The sequence below is a fragment of the Apium graveolens genome, unplaced genomic scaffold, assembly GCF_009905375.1.
Source record: "Apium graveolens cultivar Ventura unplaced genomic scaffold, ASM990537v1 ctg1184, whole genome shotgun sequence".
NCBI lineage: Eukaryota > Viridiplantae > Streptophyta > Magnoliopsida > Apiales > Apiaceae > Apium > Apium graveolens.
This window is the reverse complement of record NW_027417125.1, coordinates 18407-29352: the sequence shown is the minus strand read 5'-3', so window position 1 is coordinate 29352 and position 10946 is coordinate 18407. Positions and strand designations below refer to the sequence as shown.

Sequence of the window (10946 nt, the reverse complement as noted above, 5' to 3'; positions counted from 1 at the left end):
AGGTCACCTCTCATCAGTTCTGTGGAATTACATATTGCCACATGATTAAGATGTATTACTTTTCCTAAAAATCAGAGAGATGCTCAAGATACCACTTCGTGAGATGCCTCGCTGAGAGATGTTTCAACATGAGATAGTTTTTGCATCCCTTGAGCTTTGTTGAAGATAAAAGCCTTCTAAGAATATTGATCTTTGATTTAGTTTTGTTACATGAAGATTCTGTAGAAGACCCTTGTCGAGATAGATGCCCCTCTTACAGAGGACGCACCCTCCAAGGATGATTCCCTTTGTCGAGGTGGATGCGTCTCTGACAGAGGATGTGCCCTCCAAGGATGAATACCCTTGTCGAGGTGGATGCGTCTCTGACAGAGGACACGCCCTCTAAGGATGAATACCCTTGTCAAGGTGGATGCGTTTCTGACAGAGCACGCGTCCTTCAAGGATGATTTCTCTTGTCGAGGTGGAAGTGTCTCTGACAGAGGACGCACCATCCTTGGATGAATACCCTTATCAAGGTGGATGCGTCTCTGACAGAAGACGTACCCTCCAAGGATGAATACCCTTGTCGAGGTTGATGCTCCTCTTACAGAGGATGCACCCTCCAAGGATGATCCCCCTTGTGGAGGTAGATGCTCCTCTTACAGAGGACGCGCCCTCCAAGGATGATTTCCCTTGTCGAGGTAGATGCTCCTCTTACAGAGGACGTGCCCTCCAATGATGATTTCCCTTGTCGAGGTGGATGCTCCTCTGTAAGGAAGCTCCCTCCAAGGATGATTCCCCTTGTCGAGGTAGATGCTCCACTTAGAGAGGACGCGCCCTCCAAGGATGAAAACCCTTGCTGAGGTAGATGTGCTTCTTACATAGGACGCGCCCTCCAAAGATGATTCTCGTTGTCAAGGTAGATGCTCCTCTTACAGAGGACGCACCCTCCAAGGATAATTCCCCTTGTCGAGGTAGACGCCCCTCGTACAGAGGACGCTCCCTCCAAGGATGAAAACCTTATCGAGATAAGATGCTCCTCTTACAGAGGACGCGTCCTCTAATGATGAAGACCTTGTCGAGATAAACCACTCCTCTCAGAGAGGACGCGTCCTCCAAGGATGAAGACCTTGTCGAAATAAGTCGCTCATCTTAGAGAGGACGCGCCCTCCAAGGTTGTTACCTTGTCGAGGTGGAGGCTTCTCTTACAGAAGACACGCCCTCGAAGAATGAAAAATTTGTCGAGGTAGACGCTCCTCTTACAAAGGATGCGCCCTCCCAAGATGTTACCTTTGTCGAAGATGACGCTCCTCGTAAAGAGGATACACCCTCTAAGAATGTTAATTTTGTTGAGGAAGATGCCGCCTCTCTAAAGGACGCGCCCTCTAATATTTGGTGATTATAGAAGACTTTTAGAAAGGCTCGACTTTGATTTGAATAAAAGAATCATACTTTTTGTGGAAAATACGAGATCAGCAGTTTGGAGCTATGATTTGGCAAGAAGCAAGAAATTAAATATGGAATGGTATTGTGTCATCGGTGGAAGGATCTCTCTCACCAACAAGGCACGTCCTCCTTGCATCAAGGTTATTTATTAGTTGAAGATTAGAGAGCTAGTATTTTATTATAATTGCACCTTTCCTTCGAGCGCGCCCTCTTATGATGACTCTTTCAGTTTAAGGCGCGCCCATAGGAGACAAATATTAAGATGAAAAAGTTCACTACGCCATAAGTGCTCAAATGCTATGCTCTTCTGATGTTGCCTTATGACCGAAAAGCGTTGCATTTTCAATAATGCACACCAAGGGGCGTTACATCTGCGGCCGTTGCATTAGAGGCCTAATGCAACACTTTTTGGGTGTCTAAAGCAACACCAATAAGCATTGCCTAATAGATGTAATGCAACAGTAAATACATCAAATGCAACACCAAGCAGCGTTGCATCTGACATAAGAGAGATTTAAAACTCCACGTCATCTGTGAGGCCCACATTAAGGCCATGTCAGCATGTGACACGTGGATGACACGTCATCACTGGTCCCACAGAAATTACACGTGGATGCCACGTAAGTAGTTGGGGGCCCTCATGCCACATCAGTAATGGTCCCCATGCCACATCAGTTGTATGTAATGCAACGCTTTTTCTCTTGTTTTAGCACAGTAGAACATAATTTAAGGCAACACTTAAATAGTTAATGCAATACCACAATTTCTGGTAAAAACAATACTAGTAATTTATAGTGCAACACCCAAATATCAAATGCAACGCTTTAATTAAAAATATTGCAAGATACTGTTTGATAATTACATAAACCCATGAAAATCATCCAACAACCATTCAACAATTCAACTACAACCATTCAACAATTCAACTAGCCATCCAACAACCATCATCCAACCCCAGTACAAGCCCATCCACAAAATACATCTAACCCCAACATCATACTAACTATTAAATTCATTACAAGTTGTCCAATGTGCCAAAAAGCACACAAAATTAAGTCTAACATTTAAAAGAAATGACAATCTCTATATATTAGGTCCAGTGACATAAGGATAGTCTAAATTTCGGTGCCGCCTTGAGTAATAGGAGTACCGTTGTCATCCACGACATATTCTCCTGCACTTTTGCGTTCACATTGGCCTCCAAATCAGATTCAAGTTCTTGCTTTATTTTTGCAGACAACTTCTGCACATACTAGTCTGAAGGAGCAGCATAAGTCGTGTCATTTGTAGGTTTTTTACCCTTTCTTCCCACTAACCAATTTCGTCCATGAGGTTTACCACCATGGACAAGTGCATTGGCCTCAACAATGTTTCCATCATTCACCAATTCCTGAACTTACCTCTAGAAGAAATGACTATATTAATATTTGAAGCCTAGCATGCACTCAAATGACTGCAGTATAATATAATATTATACTTACATATTTTGTTCTCAGTTCTTCAGTGTCTGTCTTGTAAGTTCTCCCTGGTTCTCGTTTATAGGTTTCCAAGTAGATTTCAGCATCAGATGGCTTGGCAATATTCAGGTCCTTCTTTTCCTATCATGTATCAATACAAGAAAATTTTAGTGCATAAACGATGGACCAATTAATATTCGACCGAACAAAAATGTACTTTAAACTAACAGTGAAAACAAGAAAATTATACCAGCTTTTCTTTAGCTTGTGCATGAGTTCTGGGCCCCATGGTATGTGTCTCAGTTATTGTATTACGACGTGCAGCATTATCCTCAGCTAGGGACTTTAAATTAAAAAGCAATAAAAAATGTATCAACAAATGTATCCAACCATTATTATTTAAATCTCATTAATTTAATTTACATTGAATTATATTATTATCATGAATTTTCCTCATTTCAACTTTTATGTTCCACCTGAAACAATATTAACATTATATAAATTGGGCATAGTACCTGAACTGATTCATCCCCCAGTACTTCAAAAGCATTTTAAAATTTTCAAGCGGAATTGTGTCGGGCCTGTTCTCAATCCTTTCCTCATCAGTACTATATTTCCTATAATGTACCTTTTTCATCAGAGACTTAAATCGCCTCCAAGACTCATTAAGTGTGTGCATGACCCACTTGTGCCCTTCTTCCGGAATAACATACCTAGCCTAACATATACATATATAAAGAAATAAATCAGTTAATTTAAAAGCAGAAATTAATATCTACCCAAGTTTTGATAATAAATTCTGATGATGCAATAAGTTCTGATGATGCGATAATAAATTAGTTAATTTAAAAGCAGAAATTAATATCTACCCAAGTTTTGATAATAAGTTCTGATGATGCAATAAGTTCTGATGATGCAATAATAAATCAGTTAATTTAAAAGCAGAAATTAATATCTACCAAAGTTTTGATGATGCAATAAGTTTTGATGATGCAATAATAAATCAGTTAATTTAAAAGCAGAAATTAATATGCTCGACCTTCATAGTAACAACAAATTCACAAGTAAAAAAAATTACTAAAGTGCCAACTAAAATTCACAAGTAAGTCTTAGAGATTTACCAAAGTATATTCCAGCATTTGGTTCTTTAATTGCACAGGAACAACATGCCAGTTGATGTAAGTGAGAGATACATTATCCTTGGATAGTGTTCCAAGAAAATTACTCAACTCCGTCACATTTTTCTGCTCATCAGAAATTGGCTGACCCTCTTCATTCACATTAATGACTACTTTTTCATTAGGACCTCTGACATGAACTGCACTCATTTTTGATCGCCCTCTAGGCTTTCTTGGAGCTTGTACTTTGCATTAATACCAGGTTTATAGAAAATGAATACAAGTCAATGCATAACCTTACAAAAACATGTAAATAATCCAAAAATATATACATGTTTCAACTTCTTCGGTTTCCATCCCTTCTTGGCCTAGTTCAGGAACATTTTCCATTGTTGGAGCTGCAAGATTCTGCTTTTGACGCTCACGCATTGCTAAATAAGCAACAACTGAACCAGCTTCTTCATGATTGCTAGATTGTTTAAACATTTTGCTACATGTTGGCTTTAGAGCTGGTGGATTAAACGAGCTAGTCGCTTCCCTGTTATTCCCAACTTTGTTGGGCTGCTTCTTTGTTGCAGTGACAATGACATCACTTTGAACTACTGCATTAGCTCGCGACCGAGTTGTCGGTCCGGCTTCCCTGTTAGTTCTAGCTTTCTTTGACTTGACAATTTCTTTTCTCTAAAATAAAAAATGATAGTTAGTACCAGAATGGAAAAATTACTTGCACTTGATTAATAATGAAAATTGAACTTATTTATATAGAGATGCTAAAACGTGGAGACCATGTGGAAACTGTATAAAGGAAATTAATCCTTAGCATTTAAATATCCTAATTAATGATTATGAAATATTATATAAATTCAATACCACAAAAACTCTTGTTCATCAATATTTAATAATGTGAAATGATATATAGATTATAACTATCAGGGGTCGTAATAATATATTTTTTTTTATGATTTAATTATGGCTATTGGCAAGAATTGATTGAAACTTAAGCGTCATTACATACTGTGTTTTGTTCTAGATTGCTATGAAGGAGCTACGACAGAGGAAGATACCTTTTATCAACTAAGCATTATAAAATCCTTTAACCGTAAATTATGTACTAATACAAAAGCACTAAAAAAATCTTTCCGAAAGATTTAGTAATGATCTAGTACCTTTAATGAATCATCACTGGCATCTTCACTCTCATTTTCTGGAAAATATTCATCGCCTTCCTCTAGGTATCGATCTTTATTTTTTGTTTTTTTAATCTCTTCAGCTTGCTTTCCCTTATCAGCAACTAAAGTGGGCAACCCAAGTGATTTATAAACTACATCATTTTCTTTCATACGTTGTATTCTCCCTAGTTCATAGTTTGTCACTGGTAGTGGTGGCGGGGGAGGCAACTGCAACCATAGTTATAAGGTGTAAAGTAATTAAACCATAGAAATTAAATCACCTGAAGAGAACAAAAAATCAAAAGTACCTCAACATCAAGGTCATTCTCTACGTTGTCATCATCATCATCTGGTTCAGTTGCTAACTGTAATTTCCTCCTTGTCGATCCTTTTTCTTTCAGACTTGCTTCTTGTTTACTTGAACTCATCTCAGGCACGGGGGAAATTTTCGTCCTCTTACTCCTTTGCTGTTGAAGCAAATGAGTTGTAGTGTACTTACGCTTCGGTTGTTTCTTAGCAGAACCTGGTTGTTTCTTAGCAGAACCTGGATTAGCTACACATAAATACAAATTAAGGAGGCTTAGCATCAGTATACACAAAATGGGACTGTTTCACAAAGATTACAAAGAAATGCAATTAATTACCTTCAATTATGTTTTTCCTTGCTCGTATTTTAACATGTGGCTGCATCTGGCAAGTGGGCTCAATGTCCAGGTCAACAGTGTTGTCAATGTAAAAATGAATTTCTTCGTCATTCTCGCAGCCAAGTACATGTTAATTTACATCCTTGTCATCCAACAAAAGATTCCAGCCACCCCTCTTTCCTTTACTTATATAGATTCCTCCAATTTCTGAGAAATTGAGGTAATCTTTCACAAACTCAATAAGGACAGTGTAGGAAAATCTTTCCACGTCCACGCGTGTTAGCAACATCGACTTTCCACCAACATAACTTGCCTTCTGAAATTGTCCTTCATAGTGTAGCCTTACATTTATCATTTTATCCATTCTGTAGAAAAAAAACATTAGAACTCTATGACCAGCATACAAATGGACATGAAGGTAATTAAATAAAGAACAGAGAACAAATGTACAAAAAAGACAAAAAAGACAAAAAAAGAAGCAATAAAAGTAGACTAAAACAAATGGACATGAAGGTAATTAAATAAAGAAAAGAAACTTATATAGTTCGGCAAATTTAAACTACACTGCAAACACATAATTAAAGACCTTACATAAAAATAGAGAACAACATGAAAATACATAGTTAACCACTATTATGTTATACAAATACACAATCTAAGGAGATGGAACACAAATTTGTGGTAAAGGAACATCGTCCCTAATCCAAACCCCTTCAGTTTCACAATTTATTCCAATATTATATGAATGATAACTGCCCAAGTCTTCTTCCATTGCGTTCTGATTTTCAGTGTCGCACCAGTCCCTCAGTAATTTTTTGATAACATATTGGCAGTTTTTCTCAACTGGATCATCCACATAAAACACTTGCTGAACTTGTGAAGATAGGACAAAAGGATCAGATTTTTGGCGTAACTTATTAAAGTTTACTCGAGTAAAACCAAAATGATCTTTTTCTTCTTGGTACCAGCAACATTTAAACAGGACCACTGTAAAAGCTCCCCAATAGTCAAGTTCGAATATTTCTTCGATTGATCCGTAGTAATTGACACCCCCAACTACTGGATTCTGGTCTTTCGAGCTTGCAAAGGTAGTGGTCTCGGCTGTTAAAAATACCCCACTATTTTGTGTAGTACATCGGGAATCTCTAAATTTGGTATGGAATCTGTATCCATTTATTACATAGCCCGTAAACTTCCTAGCTAGTCGATTAGGCCCCAAAGCAAACACCTCTAAATCCCTTGAAATATTTTCTTTTTTCAGAACCTCATCTTTTAACCATTTCCAAAAGTCTTCCATGTGTGCTCGTTCCCTTTTATATTTTTGCTGACTTGCAAGACCATCCATGAAAGCTCGATGCTCCCTGAATAGTTAATAATGTCAAATAATATATATAGATATCAATACTTAACTGGTGAGTAAACTAAAAGGGACATTAGAACTTACTCGATTAAACTTTCTATTTCCTTATTATCGGAATTAAAAAGAATATAACGATGGGCTACCTTCCAATCTGCATCTTTCATTTTGAATATCCTGCCATCCTTATTCTTTTTTGTTCCGATGTGATATTCCACATTTGTTCCATATTTTCCAAAATCATTTGAATTATTTTCTACTACTCCATCGACGTCCAGAAACCTTGAACAAAATGTGACACACTCTTCAGCCAAGTACCCTTCTGCAATAGAACCTTCTGGCCTACTTCTATTTCTAACATAACCTTTCAACTTTCCTAGATATCGCTCAATTGCAAACATGCAACGTAGGTGCTCAGGTCCACCGTATTCTACTTCTCTGCATAGATGTACAGGCAAGTGGACCATAATATCGAAAAATGCCTCTATGAAAATCATTTCAAATTCACAAAGTATTACCACAATTTCTCTTTGCAACTTCTTGATATCATCTAATTCTACCACCTTGCTCCACAGACCGTGAAGAAATGAACCCAACCTGATCATCGGTAATGCGACCTCGGGTTTTAATGTATTTTTTACGGAAAATTGCAATAAATAGTGGAGTATCAAATGAACATCATGGCTCTTATACCCCACCACCTTTCTCTCTTTTATGTGCAAATACCGACTTACATTTGAGGCACTACCATCAGGAAGTTTGGCATTTTTCAATAGGCTGCAGAAATTTTCTTTTTCCTTATTTGTCATGTCAAATATCGCTGCCATAATTTCAATATGCTTTCCATCGTCACTTTTAATAGGATGAAGAGGCTTTCTTATGCCCCGATCCTGTAAATCATAACGAGCATTTAGGTGATCCTTCGACTTACCACTTATATTAAGCAAAGTACCTAATATTTTATCGCATATGTTCTTCTCTATATGCATGGCGTCCAAGTTATGTCGAAGCGGATTATGACACCAGTAGGGCAGATCAAAAAATATTGATTTTTTTAAAGGGCCAACCCTTTTACGCTTTCTCCGGGTCTTATCTCCAAACTGATTTTCATACCCCCATAATAACTCTTCAATTTCTGTTCCTGTTAATGGCACTGGACTATTCCCCATTTCCATTTCACCATTAAATCTCTTCTTATCTAGCCTCCACTCGTGTGTCGGATCAAGAAACTTTCTATGATTCATGTAGATAGTTTTTTTCCTATGTTTCAAATAAACAGAAGAAGTCTCGTAATGGCACTCTGGACATGCTAGTTTCCCCTTCGTACTCCAGCCTGATAACATAGCGTACCCCGAAAAATCGCTTATTGTCCACAACGCGCTTGCTCGTAAATTAAATTCTCGCTGGTCAGGGAATCATAAGTTTCGACACCATCTTTCCACTATGCTTTCAACTCCGAAATTAAGGGCTGCATATGAACATCAATATTGTTCTTGGGAGAATCTGGACTGGATATTAACGTGGACAGAATCAGATTTTCTTGTTTCATACATAGCCAAGGGGGAAGGTTATAATTTACCAACACGATTGGCCATGTACTATGACTTAAATTCATTGAACGATATGGGTTAAAACCATCAGCTGCTACACCCAATCTAACATTTCGATTTTCCGCTGTAAAATCAGGATAACGAGCATCCATCGCCTTCCAAGCCAAAACATCAGCCGGATGTCTTAATTTTCCATCTTTTGTTCGTCCTAATGTGTGCCATCTCATAAATCTGGAAAAGTCTTTGCACAGGAATATCCTCTGTAACCTTGATCGTAGTGGGAAGTATCTCATCACGTTTGCTGCTACTTTATGAATCAACTTCAGTGGATCATTATTTTCAACGATGCCATTTTTTTCATGTACAACCCACCTCGACACACCACAAGTTTCACATTCATTTTTTTCTTTATTTTTACCCCAATACAACATGCAGCTGTTGGGGCTGATGGATTTTAATCACAGCGGAGGCATGGTAAAACACTTTTACACATATAAAATCCAAATAAAAGCATATAAATCGTGATAAAAACATAGGGATCGATTACTAACCTTTAATATGCGATCCAAAAGCAACGTTCGGAGATCCTTAGTAGCTGCTCCTCAAACGTGAAGCACTCCACCGGTATCCACCAAGAAAACGATTCAAAGGGAGGAGGAGGAGGTGGAGAGAATTAGGTTTTCTGAAATTTTTGGGTTTCAATGGGTTCGAATAAAATAGGGTTTATAATAGTATATTTATAGGCAAAATTTTCAGCTAAAATTTTCCCATAAAATATTATTATTATTAACCCTTTATTATTCTCATTAATAATTAAAACATCTTTTAATTATTAATCCTTTTTCTAAACACTTTAGAAATAATTCTCTCTCTTGATTTAATTTCCAAAAATTAAAATCTTAATTAATAATATTAAGAACTTTTTTTAATTAATTTATAATCAATTAAATCTCATTTAATCAATTATTAAATTTGCCAATTAATTATTTATTTCATAAATAAATAATTATTAGCCATTATTAATTAATTCCTCCACCAATAAATCATTCTCTTTTTATGGTGTGACCCTGTAGGTTCAATATTAAGCCGGTAGTAGAAATAAATAATAATAAAACTATTTTATCATTATTTATATGAATTCTCTAATTCATTAAATATGATTAATTATTTAATCATATTTATTCTACATCGTGAGGGATACTTCTCAGCATATCGCGACTATCCGGATAATATGAATTCACTGCTTAGAATACCAAGAACCTATTCAGTGAATAGTTACCGTACAATAAACTCCTTCTACCCTACAATGTCCCGATTAAATACAAGGCATGGATCTCGTGTCAAGCTTATCTAATTTAATCACTTGCTTACCATTTACTATGCTTAGTTCTATGCAAATTAGAAACTCCTTTCTAATTTCATTCACTCTGGCCAGAGATTCCTGAACTAGCATAAGTGGATCAGCCTTGAACATTCTCTTCCTTCACTGGAAGGGGTAGATCCTTTATTGATCATACACTATCTTCGTGTACAAATTCCTATACCCAGAAGAGCCCTAATAATTGTCCCTGGAGACTAAGAACTAAACCAAAGCATAGTTCAGTGTACACAAGATGACTATGATGACCTCAAGTCTAAGGATACTTGTACAACTATCACTAAGTGAACAACTGCTGACACGTGAGTGAACTCCATCAGTTGTTCAGCTGGGCGAGTCATGTTCAGTGAACTTATTCTATAATAAGCACCTACATACTAGCTATAGTGTCACCACACAAATGTCTATGAGAACAGACATCCTTCATAATGAAGCAAGCATAGTATGTACCGATCTTTGCGGATTATTACTTACCAGTTAGTAATCCTATGACCAGGAACTATTTAAGTTTAGAGTTATCATCTTTTTAGGTCTCACTATTATGATCTCATCATAATCCATAAAAAGCTTTACTCTAAACTATGGTATATTTTATTTAAATAATTAAATAGATAGAGCCCGTAATAAAACAAAACAAGTCTTTTATTAATATCAATGAAATCAAAACATATTACATAAAAGGTTATTCCTAAATCCTAATACATGATTGGACTTAGGACATATTCCTTTCAATCTCCCACTTGTACTAAAGCCAATCACTCTGGTATCTAATACCCATCTTGTCTTTATAACGATCAAAGTGACTTTCAGAAAGTAGCTTTATAAGTGGGTCGCCTATGTTGTTATGT

General features: G+C 36.8%; 1 protein-coding gene across 1 annotated transcript; it reads right to left on the bottom strand.

Moving 5' to 3' along the window:
- Nucleotides 1-6468: 6468 nt before the first annotated feature.
- LOC141699719 (uncharacterized) lies at nt 6469-8513 on the bottom strand. The gene is made up of 2 exons (XM_074503569.1): nt 7258-8513; nt 6469-7174 (listed from the first exon to the last, which is right to left on the bottom strand). Exons 1-2 carry the CDS (start codon nt 8511-8513, stop codon nt 6469-6471), a joined length of 1962 nt encoding a protein of 653 aa, XP_074359670.1.
- Between the last annotated feature and the right edge of the window lie 2433 nt (nt 8514-10946).

Bases quoted from the DNA above. Each gene is read 5' to 3' on its own strand.
- LOC141699719 (XM_074503569.1), bottom strand. From the start codon at position 8,513: ATGTTATCAGGCTGGAGTACGAAGGGGAAACTAGCATGTCCAGAGTGC. The intron at 7,175-7,257 runs GTAAGTTCTAAT...TTAACTATTCAG, and splicing joins GAAATAGAAAGTTTAATCGA to GGAGCATCGAGCTTTCATGG.